Below are 18553 nucleotides of genomic sequence, written 5' to 3' on the forward strand. Positions count from 1 at the left end.
GTTACCATTTCAGAATTGTTCTATTTGTTGTTAAGGTTATCAAAGTAAGTTTGTGCATATCTTAAAAGCCTAGTAGGTACATGGAAATATTCCAATACAGATTTTTACATAACTTAATAATTTATATATATATATATATATAAAACTTTAATAATTTATACTTAACAAAAGCACTGTTTTATTAAATTAATTGCCATTATACTCTCTTTTCGTTTATTTATCATGTACATACAAAAGTAACATGAAAAATAAAGAAGAATAGGAAAATAACAATCAAAAAATTTGGCAACAAGTAACAAAACATTAACATCGCTTCATTTCAGGCAACCAATTTTCATATACAGTGAAATCTCCTTATTCGTGCTTGTCGTGATTTCATAGTTCACGGTGTAATATTTTGCAATGTTTTTTCTATATTTGCGGTTAAAATTTTCCATATTTCATGTAAATTACATTATGTAGTGACATTAAAAAATACAAATATTAAAAGATTTAATGGCACAGGTAGAGCATGAATGTGAAGAAGTCGATGATATGATCCCTAGAAAACAGTTAAATGTCAAAACGCTTACTGAAGGCATTAAACTATCCTATGATCATATCCAGTTTTTTATAGTATCTATCTTTGAATAGAAGCTTTAATTTTTAAATGCAAAATTGAAGATGCCATGCAAGAATACGCAGAACTTCACACGGATTTAAAAACAACAGCGAGACAAGGAAAAATTAAAATTTTGTAAATACAATCCAAAATACTGTAGGTTAGTTTTGTAAATTTCCTTCACAATTTTATTTTTAGTGTATGTAGTACTGTAGTGCTGTTTTCTTGTCTTTTTAAGGCGATACAGAGTACGATTTGAACAATGTTTTTTAATACAGTGCATATTGTACATACTGTTCGGAGTTTTAAATCAAACAGTTCGGTAAGTGCTTAGGAATAAATTACGAAATATACTGGGTTTTTGTTAAATATTTTTTTTTGTAGTGTACCCTTGTACTGTACTGAACCAGTGCTTATAATAATTAATGTTGCCGCCTGTATTTCATCAATAACATCACCCTAAGTAAGTACACATGATTTTTTTTCATTTTACACAGAACTGAATCAGTTTTCCTTAAGTGAGTATTAGTTCCGTTCTATATTCACATTTTTTTGGTCTTTAACCCCCGCAAATAAAGAGATTTTACTGTAGTTTCAGCAAGGTTTTAGGAGGAACTAACATCTTTTATAAGAAATAAGTTGTTATAACTAATTATTACATCTAATTCTTTTTTTGTATGTTTACAAGAATGTAGTGTCAAAAAATAAAAAAAAATCATAAACCTCCTTATTTTAAATTAAGTCTTGAACTTTATTTATAATTTATCACAAAATCAGGTAGAACTCACATGAAAACATCAATAGAGATTAAAATCAATCAACAACATAAAAATACAAACAAATATAAATGGTTGTAAGTTACACTTATTATAAAATGTGCATATTTTTGTGATTTTATGTCACCTTCAAACATTTGTCAACTTAAAATCTAACTCTTTAATGTTTTATAAATTGGACATATTTAGCAGCAAATAGCTAATACATAGAAATTAATTTATTTCTGGATTTTTAATTTTTTTGATTCATATTATTTCTCTTTACTGTTAAATTATATTTAAATTCTACTAAACAAATTACCTAATACAGAATACTTAGATGAGATATATCTTACCTTAATTTTTCATGACAGTACTTTTGCAGGATCCCACATCCTCAGTCATGATGGAAATAATTCGGTTATTGCATAATAAAAATACTAAAATAATGAAAATTGTGTATTAATTTAAATGACTGCTGCTATCTTTGCAGTTTTTATAACAAAATTTCTCAAACACTGATGGTTTATCAAATTGAAATTTTATTTGTAATTATATATGTAATATTTTCTAATATACTTAATTTTATGTCATCTTTATTAATTTCTAACATTTTTAAATTTCTGTTAAGATCAGAAATAGAATGTTTATTGTTTTTTGAATGGTCTGCCATATTAGATAAACCTAATTATTATTTTTGTAATTTCTATAATGCTTAAGAAATCTAATTTTAAAGGATCTATTTATTTTTGCTACATAGATATCATCACAATCATTACACAAAATTTTATAAATTGTTTTTAAAACGATTGTTTGTTTTATTATTATTATTTTTGTTTTTTAAATATTTTATGTGGTTATTAAGTTTATATGCTGGTTTAAATATTTCTTTGATGTTAGTTTTAATAATGTTTTCAATGATAATAGTGTATAAATACTGATATAAGTAGTATTATATCAATTTTAAAGCGCTATATGTTTTATGATATTTATTTCATTATTTAACTTTTCTTATAATGTGTGAATTTTATTTCTCTGTTAATCATATTTGCATAAGTACTAATTTTATGAGACCAAGGGCGATTTGAGTTTTTATGAATTGCTATTTAGATACAGGTTTTCTATATACTGATGTTTCAATTTGGTTGTCCAAATTGAAACATCAAAATTTTTATTTCGATATTGACATCTAAATAATTTAACTTTTTATTATTATCTATTTCAAATGTGAATTTTAAATTTTCATTAAATGAATTTAATTTTTTTATTATTATTAGATGTTCACTGTTTATTACTACATTAAATATAATAAGAACATCATCAACATACTGTAAAACTCATGTTTAACTATGCTTATGAATACATTACTTATATAAAAAAAAACAAAATTTCAATTTGATAAACCATCAGATAGTGTTTGAAGAAAACGTTCTTAACTGCAACAGACAGCAGGCACTCATGAAAATTAATACATAATTATCATTATTTTGGTACTTTTATTTTTATGTTTTTATTATGCAATTATGGAATTATTTCAATCATGACTGAGGATATTGGACCCACGAAAGTACTTCATGAAAAATTAAGGTAGATATGGGGCTTATCTCAATATTCTGTTCTAGGTGGTTTATTTAATAGTATTCAAATAGAATGATAAAAAAAATATATATTATATATCTACCAAGTTTGTTAACTTTAATATATATATGAGGGTAAATCAAATATAAATGGAATTTTTTTTTTTTTTTAAATTATTTACTGAAAAATAAAAGGCAAATATAATTTATTTTTCTACAAAATTTCCTGTTTTAGAAATACATTTTTCCCAGTGAGAAGGAGGGTTTTTTATTGGAGCATAGAATGAAGCTGGTTGCATCAGGAGCCAATTGCACACGAACCCCTCCATGCCCTCGTCATCTTCAAATCATTGCCCTACAGAGCTTCTTTAAGTGGTCCAAACAAATGAAAATCATAGGGCAATAGGTCCAGGCTGTATGGAGGATGATCAAGTTGAGTCCAGTGCATTTCTTCTAGTTTTGAGACCATTAGGAGCTGCGGTATGAGGCCTGGCATTGTCGTAAAGAAGGATGGCCTCTCAAATTGGTAGGTCTTGTTTTTTGCAGTGATATGCAGCCCTCACCTTGTTCAACAGCTTGCAGTAGTAAGCAGAACTGATTGTGCATAGCTCATGCAAAAAATCAATGAGCAAAATGCCTCGCTGGTTGAAAAAAAATGGTTGAAAGAACCTTGCCAGCTTACAGTTGAGTCTTGTCTTTCACTGGGGCTGCCTCCCCTTTCAACTGGCTTGTTTCGACTGGGGAGTGTATTGGTGGACCCACGTTTCGTCACAGGTGATGATCAGACTCAAGAATGCACCACATTCTTTCGCAAAACCTTGCTGTAAGCCTCTGACAGACTTCCAAATGTCTCAACTTCTGATCTGTGGTGAAACAGCAAGGGACTTATCTGGCACATACTTTACGGAACTGTAGGTTGTTTTGATGATCACCTGACAACCATAAATTATTCCGACCTGTTCTGCAATTTCGGATAATCTCACCTGTTAATCATTTTAAAGAATGTCTCGAACTGCACAAGTTTTCGTCTGTAATGGTCAGAGGATGGGGATCGTGTTCCTAATTTTTCACTCGTTCTCATCCTTCCTTAAACTCTGTATGCCAGGCAAACACACGAGTCCTTGACAATGATTGGTCTCCGAACTGTGCAGTCAATCTCCAGAAAATTTCTGTCACGAACTCCTTCACAAGCAAGAAATTTTATAATTATGCATTGTGCAGTGGAGGTGTGCATCTGTTGCTATGACATCGTGAGTGCTACTGATGAATAGGTTGGGAGTGTGGAATGGATGGCTCTCCCCACTCCTAATGACCTCACCCAAGCATACTAGAAGTGCAGGCCCAGTCCTACCAACCGTAGATGCTCATGAACAAAAATCCTTTTTATATTTGATTTACCCTCATGTGTGTGTATGTGTATATATGTGTATGTATTCTCATATGTGTATGTAGCCAAACTTGATGGCTATTTTATATGTATTATAAAATAGCCATCAAGTATGTCAATTTTTAATATTTATATTTAACATGTTAATTGGAGTAAATAAGAGAGTTCTATTCTACAATATATAAATAATGATATATAATATGAATTTAAAATGAGATATTTATCTTTTTAAACTTAATGACATAACTTAGAAAACTAATCTTGCACTCGTAAAAATTACCTAAATTACTGATTAGTAATTATATTTGACACAAACACATATTCTACAAATACAGAATCAAATAAAAATTTTATAAAAATAAAAGTAATTCTAAACTATGAAGGATATCTCTAAAGTAAAGACTACTGGGAAATTTCTCTCCTTAAGGTTGGCCTACCTGTGTAAATGGCCACGCTAGTAATGTACACACTGCATTGTTGTCTGTAAGTTGTTGCATTGTAGTATCTTTGATTACATGCGAGTTATTACGTTATAAAATGAATAGGAAAATTGATGTTGCCGCCGACTGTGAAATACGTCTAGTCATACACGTTTTTTAATCTTCAAAACGTTAAGCTGGCTGAAATCCATAGGTAGTTGGTTGCTGTGTATGGTGATAATGTAATGAATGAATAAAATGTCGGAAAATGGTGTAAAAGGTTTAGAAATAACAGAATTAATATGCATGATGAACGTTCGGGGAGGCCCTCGATAATCACAGAGTAGTTGTTGAAACACAGTTCAACAATTTCCGACCTGGCCCTTCTTTTTACTGATATTTCAAGAGCTGTTATTGGTCATATTGTTCATGACCATTTAGGCTAGACATGTACACGTCACAAAAAAATCCGAATGGGATCTTCTTTGGAATTTTTTATGTGCTACACAGAAAAAAGTGACAAAGTTCTTTAATTCAATTGCTACCGGCGATAAAAAATTATATTCCAGAGAGAAAATGGCAGTTAAGTGAATGGTGTCATCCTCAATCACCAACAAAGGTCAAGCTGAGCCATTTGGATGCAAACTGATGGCCACAGTCTTTTGGGATTGGTTTGGCATATTGCTGATTGATTTAATGCTACGTGGAATGACTATAAATGCAAAAGCCTACTGCGAAACTTTACATAAGTTTTGGTGTGCCATTCAAAATTGGCGGCGTGGATGGCTGACAGACAGCGTTGTCCTGCTGCACGATAATGCATGTCTATATGTTGCGGGACCGACACGTCATTTACTCAGAACATTTGGATGTGAAATTTACGATCACCCATCGTATAGTCCAGACTTAGTTCCTTCTGATTACCATTTGTTTGGGAAACTGAAAAATGTTTGAGTGGTAAGCAATCTACAGGTGACGAACTTAAAAATGCTGTAAATCAGTGGCACAATGAGGGGGTAACATTGAAGCTGGTGAATCGCTATGATAAATGTCTTAATTCATATGGCAATTAGTAGAGAAGTAGTATAAGGTATTTAGTTTAAGAGAAACAAAAAAAAATTAATAAAGTTTTCAGAATAAATTTTTTTACAATTAAACAGTATTTACTTTAGAGATAACTTCTTGTACATTCTTTAATTCTAGTTTCTTTTCAAAACCATTATCTAGTTCTAGTTCATAATAATAATAAAACTGCACCTGAAGCAGAAGTTCATGGCCAATTCTATGCTCCAACATACGGATAACAAGATGAGCCTTTTTCTTCATTATTTCAAGATAATGTGGTGACATTGTATGTACATTACGGACAGGAAAATAAAATCCTGGATCTTGAGGTTTCGGTGGTGGCATAGGAGTTGATGCCACAGTAGGGATCGGTGCTGGTGGCTGGCTTGGATCCATTACTATACCACCAAATTTTTCCTCATATTTTACAACTTCTTGTAACTCCTAATAAAAAGAGGGAAAAAATTCAATCATATACTTCATTAGCCCACTGGACTGGTCTAGTGGTTAACTCGTTGCAAATCAGTTGGTTAACAGCTGATTTTCAAAGTCCCACAATTTTGAGATTCAAACTAGTAAAGATAGTTTGCTTTTATATGAATTTGAATATTAGACAGTGAATACTGGTTTACTTTGGTGGTTGGGGACAACAATTAACCACACTTATCTGAGTCTGTACAAGAATAAACCTCACTTACATGTCGTACATATCATCCTCCATCTCATTGGGCTGTGCTTATTCTTCACTGGTTGAACAGTTTGCAACATACACAGGAAAAAATACTTCATTACATTATTAAAGTACAGACGGAGAAGTAAATGAAATCAGTAACACAAAATCAGATTTGTCATCAAATATTACACTAATATAAATATTATACGAATATAATGTAAAATATTTCACTAATATAATATCAGTATACGGATTACACTGATATATAGGCAAATAATTTAAAAATTTCTTATAGCATTCAGCTTTGAAACTACTAAATTGCTAATTGGATCTATTGAATATCAATAAGTAGATTACTAATCAGAAGAGATACTTATCAGAATAAGTGAACACTTTTGAGCATAATTTTCTTGATTGTAATTGAATAAAAGCAAACTTTACTTAAAAGTAAATACTGGAAAATTTTTGTGGTGGATAAATATTCTCTGATAAGTGATACAAAATGTATAAGTACTCTCATAATATTACATAATAGAATATGTGTGATTGCAGTAATATAACAAACATGTTATAACATATTTAGTTACAGTTGTAGCTATAACTTTTTTGAGACAAAGGATTTTATTTAGTTGTTTGATATTGTGAATAGAAGTATCAAACATGTCTTAAAGTGAGGAAGAATTGCCTACAGATACTAGTTGTGGATGGCTCTTAAAAGATCAAGCAGTCATTTTCAATAAATTCATGATCCCGGCAACTGTATAAGCCAAAGAAAAGACATGGATACAAATAGAAGATTAATTTGCCCGAAGCTCTAAGAAAAATTATACCATTGTAAAGTTAAAAAAAAATTCTTAATATGAATATAGATGTAAAGCGGAAAATGGACCAAAATACTACAGGAAATAAAAAAAATAAACTTCTTAAAGGAAAAAGCGTTTCTGGAAATGTTAATTATGAAGAAGGTTCAGTTTTCCAGAAAATTGCAGGAGGCTATGATACTGCTATATGTGATCCACAAACTTCATTAAAAAAAGCAGATTTTGAATCGTGAAAAGCAGAATGAAAGTGTAATTCTGAGTTACTGCCTGCACAGATTACAGTAATTTAACGGCAAAAGAAATTTATCTATATTAGAACTCCATCTTTTTTTATTTGCGCAACTACATGCTACCAGGTTACAAGCAAAAAAAAGAACAACTTATGGATAGAATATCAGCTACGGCCTACACAGTTAAGTTTGAATGTTTTAAATTATAGTTGTGAAATTAACTTTAAGGTGGAACGAGATGGTTTGCTATCAGAATTATGAGAATATGTATAGTTGCAATAAAACTGATAAAAAGAAATATTAATTGAATAACTGTAGGCATACTTAGAAAAAAAATTGATTTTTTATTTTGACCACTCATAATTTGTAGACTACTATAATGTTCTTCAAACAAATTAAATATCCTGTTTCCTGAAAAAAATACAGTAAAAAACTGATAACACTTTTTAATAATAAAAAAATTAATAAAAATTGAAAAATGATTCTAAATTTTGGATTCCACTGGACTACATCAGCTGATTGCACAAATGTTGAGGTTACAGGTTTGACTCAGCTAATTCGGCTGAGATTTACAAACTGAGCTACACTAAGGTGTCATTTTTTATACATATTCATTACTGATTTTATATTAATTTATTTTTTATAGGTTATTTATTTTTTTAATATTTCTTTATTGTTTTTTACAAGTTTACAATTAATTCTGTTAGTGATAACATATAAAGAGGTGTGACAGTAAGTGAATTAGATTACAATTAGTTAAAAGATGAAAAAAAAAAATAATAATCATTAGGTAGCCTTAGTTTTGTGTTTAATGAGTTGCCAGTATTTCCTGGCGTTTTAGCTGGCCATTTTGCCTGATGTCATCTACTACTTTGTTTCCATCAGCACATTCTTCGTAGATGATTTCTACATTTTTGTCAGGATATTCATAGTATAATTAATATTATAAAATAAATTTTTAAAAATTATATCAACATCGATTTGGGATAACAATTTCTTTGTTAAATAAGATTTACTTTTAATGTAAACTGTAAAATTGAGACTGAATGATGAACAGTTTTATATTTTGTAAACACAGATATTAGAAATGTTTGTAGAATTGTTGATATATAGCATATTAGCTGCTTTGCCCCCTATTATAACTTAACATATATATTCATACAAGAAGTACTTACAGAATGTATCCATTCCCTGTATGCGTTACTGCCAAAATATTTTTTGGCATATAAGCCACATAAGTACATTGAAATTCCTTCTGGTAACCATAAATCAGACCAATTCTGCATTGAAATGAAACAACCAAAAAACTGTTCTGCTATTGCTAGTGCCATCATTTTTCTTGTCATGTATGTCTGCTCAATAATTGCATTTGAATGAAGAAGATTAGTGCTGCAAAAGTAATTTTTATTAAAAACATAAGAATGTGAGGAGTTAGCTATTAAAATGTTAAAAAAAATTTCTACTTTAATATGTACCTGAGGATGGGTACTATTACAGGTATTATTTTTGAGTATGGGTATTATTTTTCTATTAAGTATAGTAGAAATGGCTAATTACAAATATCCTAAAAATTTCTATAGTATTGCAATTTTCATTTCCTCTTCACACAAACTTGGTGAGCCATAACACGGTAACATAACTGGTAATTGGTTTGTTAACTATTTCCAGAGGTCATCTTTTAAACTCCTTCTCTTGATATGCTGGTGGAGATAATGAGCCAATCTGGGAGGGATTATGAACTAAACACAACCAGAACAGTAGTTGTGCTATCATTTGATGGGAGTTCAAAGTAGATTTTTCAAGTTAAATGAGTGTTTTTTTAACTTCAATTTTTTTATCATAATAATTAACAATAAATGTAATTTTCTTCCAAAATAATTATGACTGTAGTCTGATCTCAGCAAAATCTTATAAATTCATAATTAACAGATGATATGCAATATTTTTCATTATGTAGGAAAATAAGAGAAAAGCATTTAAAGCAATCTCAAATGCACAACAATTTCACTGTTATGTTGTGGCATGTCTAAAGGCCATGAAGGGAGGGGTTAAATTTTTTATGATTTTCTAGTTTTATGGTTTGCTTTTTTGTTAGCCATGTTTTTAATCGAGCTACAAAAGTTTCCCTTAGAATAAGAGTTCTCACTGCTGAAAATTATATTAAATGTTTATGTTAAAAATAATTATGGCTATAAATTAAAAGTCTTAGTGCAAAGAAAGAGTAATATTTTTTTTTTCATTTTCTATGCTTTACTGTTTTTAATGAAGAATTATTACAAATTTAGTTCAGCAAAAACTTCAAATGTGGATTTATTGAGGGGGGAAAAAGGGACAAGCAAGACAGAGAAAGTGAAGATCTTTCCTAGTTGCTTTACTGACTATTACAAATTTATTAAAGTTATTTTTTTCTCAACATTCTTGCTGACATTAATTCCTACTGTAGATCCATTTATAATTTTTTATTTAATATATATATAAGTGGTTATGGACGAAATGATTCCGGAACCGATTTAAACTTTCTCCATACTTAAAATCTCAATTAAAAAAATCGGTTTGCGCCTCCACGTTGGTTCGTCTGGATAACCAGTTAGAAACCAGTAGAAATCGGAATCACCTCTCTGGATCACATCCAGAGTTGTAACTCGGGAATTTATTCCCACCCAAGGCTGACTTGCCTTTGAAAGTCAAATATGGAAGGTCTTTTAAGAAAAAATCCACCGTCTGGTAAATACCAGAGAAGGCTGCACTCGGATCCGGTGGGCAGCTGCTTAAAAGATAACAATGAATTGGAGCGTTTGGAAACACCCAAAAACAACACAACTTCAAAATTGAGGATAAGACACAAGCAAATAAACTACATTGCCACTCACAACATTAATTCTCTAACTCAACCCGGCAAACTAAAAACTCTAACAGACATAATGGACAAACAAAATATCCTAATCGCAGGACTTCAAGAAATGAGAAACACCGATCGAGAGCCGTTTGAATCTCAGGGTTACAGAATTTACAAAAGAATCCCTGGGAAACGTGTGATGAAGAATTGCCCACAGTTCGGAACAGGATTTGCAATCAATCTTAAAATAATTGACTCAGTCGTAGAATTTAAGTCTTACTCCCCCAGGATTTCAACCTTAACCCTAAAATCAGCCAATAAATTCTACACCATAATAAATGTCCATGCTCCCACCAATGACAAAAACAATCTTAAAAAAGATAGAGAAGAGATGGACAAATTCTGGGAACTTCTTGACCAAACTGCAAACAACATAAATAAGACCCACACGAAGATTTTTAATAGGGGACTTTAATGCCCAACTTGGTAAAGAACGAAGATATCGTGATATTATCGGAAAATGGCCTGCCCAAAAGAAAACTAACAAGAACGGCCAAAGACTTGTCGAATTTTGCAGAAACCATAATATGATCTCAAAATCCACCTATTTTATGAGAAAACCAAACAAATTGAAGACTTGGAAGCACCCAGATTGGAAAAAAGGAGAATGGCAACTGGATCATGTTTGCATGGACCGGAATTATCACAAGGAGATTTATAATGTAAAAGTCTTGAGAGGAACAGATACTGGATCGGACCATTACTTAATTAAAGTTAAAATAAAATTCACCCCGCATAAAAAGAAAAAATCCCAACCTAAAAACAAAAGAGCTTATGATCCACATAAATTAATAAACAATGCCATCTTTGAAGAAACAACAAAAAAAATCAAATTAACTAATAATTTAAAAGAACTGACATCCCAACTGAAAGAAATAGCTGAAGAACTAGCCCCTATAAACCCAAGAAAAAAACACCAATGGTGGAATGAAGAATGTGACAAAGCAGTCAAAGACCGACACCAGGCTTGGATCAACCACCAAACCCAGAAAACTGAAGAATCTAATCATGAATTCACCAAACAAAGGAAAATAACTCAGAAAATTATACGAGGAACCAAACGACAAGCCCAAAAAAACTTGATTCAGCAAATAGAAGTAAGTTCCAAGAAAACTAATTTCCGAGACTATTATAAAATTTTTGGTCAGGTTCTTCAAAGATATGAACCACCCACCCTTATGCTGAGAGGAAAAAAAGGAAATATGGCCCACACCAATAAAGAAAATGCTGAAATTTTGGCAGAAACCTTCAATAGACTCCTCAACTGTGACGACCCCCCAGAGCTTTTTGAGATTGACACTGAAACTCCAGTTAAAACTTCACCAGTAAATATCAACCCGCCAACAATTCAAGAAGTTCTCACAGCCTTAAATGAAATAAAAAACTACAAAGCAAGCGGAGAAGACCAGCTTTTCGCAGAACTCTGGAAACACTCATCAGTTACCTCCTCTTCCTCAAGCTTCTCTAAATTCCACAGATTCATCTGACAACTTTTCTTCAGGTTTTTAAACCCCAATCTACATTTCATTATCACCAAATTATGGTCGCTATCAATGTCTGCTCCAGGGTAAGTTTTGCAGTCAACGAGTTGATTTCTAAATCTTTGCTTAACCATGATATAATCTATCTGATACCTTGCAGTATCGCCTGGCTTTTTCCAAGTGTATATTCTTCTATTATGATTTTTAAATTGGGTGTTGGCAATTACTAAATTATACTTCGTGCAAAACTCTATAAGTCGGTCCCCTCTTTCATTCCTTCTGCCCAGCCCGTATTCACCCACTATATTTCCTTCCTTGCCTTTTCCAATGCTTGCATTCCAATCTCCAACTATTATTAAATTTTCATCTCCTTTTACGTGTTTAATTGCTTCATCAATCTCTTCGTATACACACTCTACCTCATCATCATCATGGGCGCTTGTAGGCATATAAACGTTAACAATCGTTGTCGGTTTAGGTTTTGATTTTATCCTTATTACAATGATTCTATCGCTATGCGTTTTGAAATACTCCACTCTCCTCCCTATCTTCTTGTTCATCACGAAACCTACTCCTGCCTGCCCATTATTTGACGCTGAGTTAATTACTCTAAAATCACCTGACCAAAAGTCGCCTTCCTCTTCCCACCGAACCTCACTAATTCCTACTATATCCACATTCACCCTATCCATTTCCCTTTTTAAATTTTCTAGCCTACCAACTTTTTTTAAGCTTCTAACATTCCACGCTCCGACTCGTAGAATGTTATTTTTTAATTTTCTGGTGACCCCTTCCTTAGTAGTCCCCACCCGGAGATCCGAACGGGGGACTATTTTACCTCCGGAATATTTTACCAAGGAAGGCGCCTCCATTATTGCTATGTGAAAATGCAGAGAGCCACATTTTCTTGGAAAAAAAGCAGCTGTAGTTTTCCATTGCTTTCAGCTGCGCAGTACTCAGAGGACTGAGTGATGTTGATACGGCCGTTTAAGTCATTGTGACTCACGCCCCTAACAACTACTGAAAGAGCTGCTGCCCTCTTTCAGGAATCATTCCTTAGTCTGGCTCTCAACAGATACCTCTCCGATATGGTTGCACCTTCGGTCCAGCTACTCTGTATCCCTGAGCACTCAAGCCCCCTCACCAACGGCAAGGTCTCATGATTCATAGAGGAGGCCGTAAAAGCATAATAATAATAATAAGTGGTTATTCTTAGGTATGTATATATATATATATATATGTATATATATATACATACCTAAGAATGCTCATTGTTGCATATGCAGACATATCTACATCAGTTTCATCAACAAATACTTGTTTATAACATGAATATGGATATCTATTTGACAATGTTTCTTCATAGAATTCAAATGCTTCGTGCATGTAACGAGCAGATACCTTAAGAGAAGACATTAAACCAGGCAAACAAAAATGTGTTACTTCATGCATGTATGGATCCACAAATATTTCAAATGGCCTGTAAAAGAGAAAAGAGTAATTAAAATGAATTAGAAATATCGTATAAAATTACAATATGTGTTAACAAGTTATATTTTTAAATTTGAAATTAAATATAATATTTTCTTTGTTTTGTCATTCTTCTATATTGTCAATCATACATTACAGTTTTGCAATTTTTTTCAATGTAATCATACAAGTATTATTAAAAAAAATATAAAAATACATCATCATTTATTCAGTTAGTTTTTCTAACATAACTCATAATTATTCTAATTTCAAGATATATTTAAAGTAAAGGGAATCTTGTGCTTCTTTTAATGTAAAAGAAAATAAGAATTTCAATACCAGTAAGTTCTATTTAGTTTGCTTAATAGAGTATGCATATGCTATGATTAAGGTGGAAAACTGCAACCTTCTAATCCCAAAAAGTGAATACAGAGGGCTATTTTTCATAGTTTATCAGCTTCAAACTAATTTTCTAAATTACTCATTTCATGATGCAGCAGATGCCTATAATTATTGAATAATAATAAAAAATTTGTAAACCATTACACATAATAGGACTGATTTTTGATAAGCCAGATGATTTATATACAATAATGTTTCTCAAACTGTAGGGCGTGCCCCACTAGGGAGATGTGAGCATATCGAAAAGAATATATTATTAAAAAATGTATTAATTTACTGACAATAGTAAGACCAGCACTCATTTCTGTGGAAGCCAGAGCTTCTCTGTGGATCATGCAATCTGTCCAGACACACTGGAAATTTTTGTTTCACATGTGCTTGTATACTTTCAAAATCTTCCAGACATTGAACAAGCACCATCGGTGCATATTCTCATGCAACTCTATCATTCTATGTTTTCCTCGTTTATAAAATCATTTAAGAGAGCAAATAATCCGAGTACTGTTCTATTGGTACTGCTCTGAGTTCTATTGGTTTGAAGAAAAATAGTTTTTCTGCTGTTAACATACAATCACAAAATCGAACATAGGCAATGAAATGAGCATCTTTATTGCTATCTGTTGCCTCATCAAGCTGAATTGATAAAAATTTGTCACACAACTTCCTGAAAAGCTGATGTTGTACATCTTCAGCTATATCACCAATTCGACAGGCAATAGAATCATTTGATATGGACTGCAATTGTTTGAAAAAATGATCTCCAAATATAGTTTCTGCAATCTCAATTGCAGCTAGCAAAATAAGCTCTTCACCAATGGTATGAGGCTTTTATATGAAACTTTGTAAGAGAAGTAAAGCTTCATTCACAAAGTTTTTTTAAAAATTATGTTTGCTTTTTATATAATTTTAATTCGAAGAATTGTTGGGGTTTGTTAACTTACTCACTATGAAGCATTTCCAAATGTCATTTAAGTTTATTAGGTTTCATGCTGTCTGCTGCTAAAATTTTTGAGGAAATGACACACAGGGGCCTTTCTTCTTCATTTACTTCATTACTGGTGAGAAATAAAAGAATATTTTCTTGATTTTATTTTTGGAACCATGCTTGTCTATGCACTTGTTGATGTTTCACTATCGTCTAATTCTCACTTATGCCCACTTAATAATTTATCCATGATTCTGTATAAATCTGCTGCCATGAATATTTAACACCATGAATTACAACTGACACGTAATTACAACATACACATTCACAACAGATTCGACAATGGTAGAAGGATAGACTCCACTGAAACTGGCTGGAATTGAATGAGGCGCAGCATTTATACAAGTTTGCACAGGCAGCTGCGCAGACATTCCAGAATGTTAAGATAAATTGAAACGTCTCATGAAGCAGTGAGAATGTCTGATATGGTGGATGTAAGACAGAGTGCAATAGAGAGGCATTCATTCTGGTGGAATGGTAAGTTATTTAACTTACATCTTGTGCTGTTGTGCTGTATGGGCTTCATTGTTGCCATATTATACTTGACGAATGTGGGTTACAGCATGTAATGAGCCGTATGTAATGAATTTTTTTTTTTCTTTATAACTAAAAATATTTTTTAAAACGATTTTATTGTCATCGTAGACAATAAAAATGTTTGTGAACTAATTCTAGTTGAAACAGTTCTTTTATACATCTTCTTATTTAGCATCTATTCATAATCAAATCAAAAATAAATCAATTAATAATTTGGATGATGTTGGAACATTTTATGTGAAGTGATTCAGATCCAATCATCAGGAAATAAATTTTTTATGTTTCATCTAGTGTTATTTAAAATATAAATTTGAATGGATGTTTTTCTTGAAGAAAAATATTTTAACATATATATATCATTTAGGAATAATTAATTACATGACAAATCAAAACAGTGAGTAATGGATTAGGTGATTAAGATAATTAATTTAATTTATAAATAAAAAACAGCATTTATAAGACTAAGTAATATTATGAATATTTTACTGAATAATTTATTGAACAACTTGTTATAAAAATATATGAAAAGGAAATAAAATTGTCAGAAAGAGATTTAAACAATGTGATATGCAGTATAGCACAAATATATACAGAATGAAAATCCAAGGTCAAACAGTTCAGCATTTAGAATAAATCCGTATAAAAATTACATGCACAGTACAAAATCTCAGGACGGGCCAATATGCACCATAATGCATAGTGGGTAATTACTATATGGCATCGTAGTTGCCTGTACAGCAAGTTGGTTAAGTTCCCTATTTCATCCGCGGCAGCAAATGTGTTAAGCCATCAATATCATAACATGCATAACGATCCTTCCATTTTATAAAAACATGAGTGTTACATTCTGTTTTCGGTAAAGTAAAATACTTGTGTTTTTATCTAACAGCTTCTACTATTTAAGTCTGGAATTAAGAAGTAGCTTTTTGTTTACACTAATCCAAGTCACGTACAAAATCATTTAATTTGTTTTGCGTTATTAAATGAGGCTCACTGGTGATTGTTAAACTGTAGAGTCACTATTAGTGTTTTCAGGATGTTGTGAATCAGACCCAGATAAAGAATAAGAATCTGGAAAAGTAATGCTTTTAAAGTTTAAAAGTGCAATCGATACTAGTAATTCCTGGATAAGTGGGTCTTAGTGCTGAAGGAAAATTTGCATACCCAATTTTGACCTTTTGCTTTTTTGAATACCACTCTTTAGTAATGCAGAAGTAGCATTCACTTACACGATCAGAAAGTTCTCTCAACACTACAGGAAAAGCAAACGGCATAGAATGTTTTTACATCTACTGGACTAGATTTATGTGATACTTCACATAGAAAACATGAGGAGTCCAAAGTTTATCTCAATCTCCAATTTGGCACTTAAAATATAAAAAGTAAGCTTTTTTGACTTTCTGGGATACAGATATAGTCTGTGACTTAGAAGTAAATCTTCCAATATATAACAAACTTATCTGTTGGATTTTTGTAACTCGATGACTAGAACTTGCCATTTTATATAAAATAACAAAATCACTAAAAGACACCCGACTGTACGCAAGACAGAATCAAACTAAACTTTAAAGAAACATAACAGTGTTTAAACGCTCATAGAATGCGGTCGGAATACTCAGTAAAGATTAACAAGTGGAAACATTACAGGTACTTGAAGATGGGATATGGTAGGATATTTCTGTGAATAAATATTTTTATAACTAGTAAATTGAAACACAAAAAAAGCGTTTTCATTAATGTTATAAAAATCATGTCAACTACTGTAATTAGAGCTTTACTTATATAAAAAAAAAAAATAATAATAAACAGACCCAACAGCAAGTGCTATATTCGGTGCACTAGCAGGTGTACTAAGAACATAGTGAAATGTTTTGCGGCGCATATCTGGTGTATAAACGACTTCGACAAGGTCCCCACAAGAAACTGCAGTCATACTTTCATCTACTGTAAATTCTAAACGCCATGTACAAGGTTCAGCAAAACTATCCACACAAGGAAACCAGAGTCGTGATGAATTTTTATAACAACATGTAAACATATGAGCTCCTCTCTAAAAAAAAAAAAAACGAACAAAAATTATTCTTATGTTTCATCACAGTATGCAGACATATTTATATCGATTATTACTTCTACTCCAGCAATGTTGACTTTAATGATAAATCCCAGACTATTGAGAAAATGTTGAATTTTTATTAACAAATAACTTATTGAATGCATTTTTAATCTTCCTACATAATATTGTTTTGTAAAATAAGCTATCCTTTCAGTTGTGATGCGAGAATCTCTGCTTGATTTTTGGGTAAATTTTTTAAATCAGAACATTTTCATTTAATTCTGATCAATTAAGTGTGGCTTAGTATTTGTATTTTCTAAAAAGTCTGGGTTCTCCCCTTTATTCATCATCTGATAGATCTGCACAATTTTCAACATAAACAACTTCATCTTCAAATTCCCAGGTTTTGGTGGTACTGGAATCGGAAAACTATGGATAGAGAATATCAGGATATTTAACAGTATGTCTAGTCTTAGTTGTTATCCCTGATATTTTCTTTGTACAAAAATAGCAGTAATCCTTTGCTTCTCTCCAAACCATTGGAATTTTTGTCATGTGACGAGATCCATTTAATCAACCGGTTAAAAGCATTACACATGAATTACAGCAAACATGAGGAGCCGAGGACCTGTCCTGATGGCCTACTATACATCCAAAATATAGTTCATATGATTTTTTTTTTATCAGTGGAGTTACGTTTCTCCTGAGATTTTATTTTACTGTTACCTGACCATAAATGTAGCAGAAACTATATGGAAGATTAATGCAATCAAGGACAGTTTTATTAAAAGGTTCACACTATATACATATTAATATAGTAAATACACTGACTTTTCATGGAAAAATAAAATCATAAATTGGTAAGATAAGTAGCTCCACCACTAAATGTTACATGAGAGGTCACACTTTACTGATGTAGTTGAAAATTTTCTTAATCAGCATGATGCATTGTTTATTGTATTACATGCAGCACTAGTCAAAGAAAAAAAATTCATATACACTGCACAATGTGTGACTAGGTAATATTACATTTAGAGAAAAATATGACATGAATCATATATTTGTAACATTGTAATAGTTTTAATTGTAAATAGTAATACTTATTTTTCATGTCTATTTAACAACTCAAATTATAATTTATTTAGCAACTTAATTGTTCCAATACATAAAATAATTAATATTTTACCTGCATTGTTCATAT

General features: G+C 31.5%; 1 protein-coding gene across 2 annotated transcripts in view; it reads right to left on the reverse strand.

Annotated features, from left to right (window-relative positions):
- The window catches only part of Taf2 (TATA-box binding protein associated factor 2), an 80248-nt gene that overhangs the window by 48678 nt on the left and 13017 nt on the right, over window positions 1-18553 (reverse strand). For both annotated transcript variants that reach the window (XR_012756213.1, XM_075364717.1), the window contains exons 5-8: window positions 17111-17349; window positions 13164-13385; window positions 8704-8917; window positions 5997-6248 (exon numbers count right to left, since the gene is read on the reverse strand). Coding sequence is in view for 1 of the 2 variants with exons in the window: in XM_075364717.1 (XP_075220832.1) it covers window positions 5997-6248; window positions 8704-8917; window positions 13164-13385; window positions 17111-17349 (927 nt within the window). In the remaining variant the exon portion in view is untranslated. The remainder of the gene's footprint in view (window positions 1-5996; window positions 6249-8703; window positions 8918-13163; window positions 13386-17110; window positions 17350-18553) is intronic.

Source organism: Lycorma delicatula, chromosome 4, assembly GCF_047948215.1.
Source record: "Lycorma delicatula isolate Av1 chromosome 4, ASM4794821v1, whole genome shotgun sequence".
Taxonomy (NCBI): Eukaryota; Metazoa; Arthropoda; class Insecta; order Hemiptera; family Fulgoridae; genus Lycorma; species Lycorma delicatula.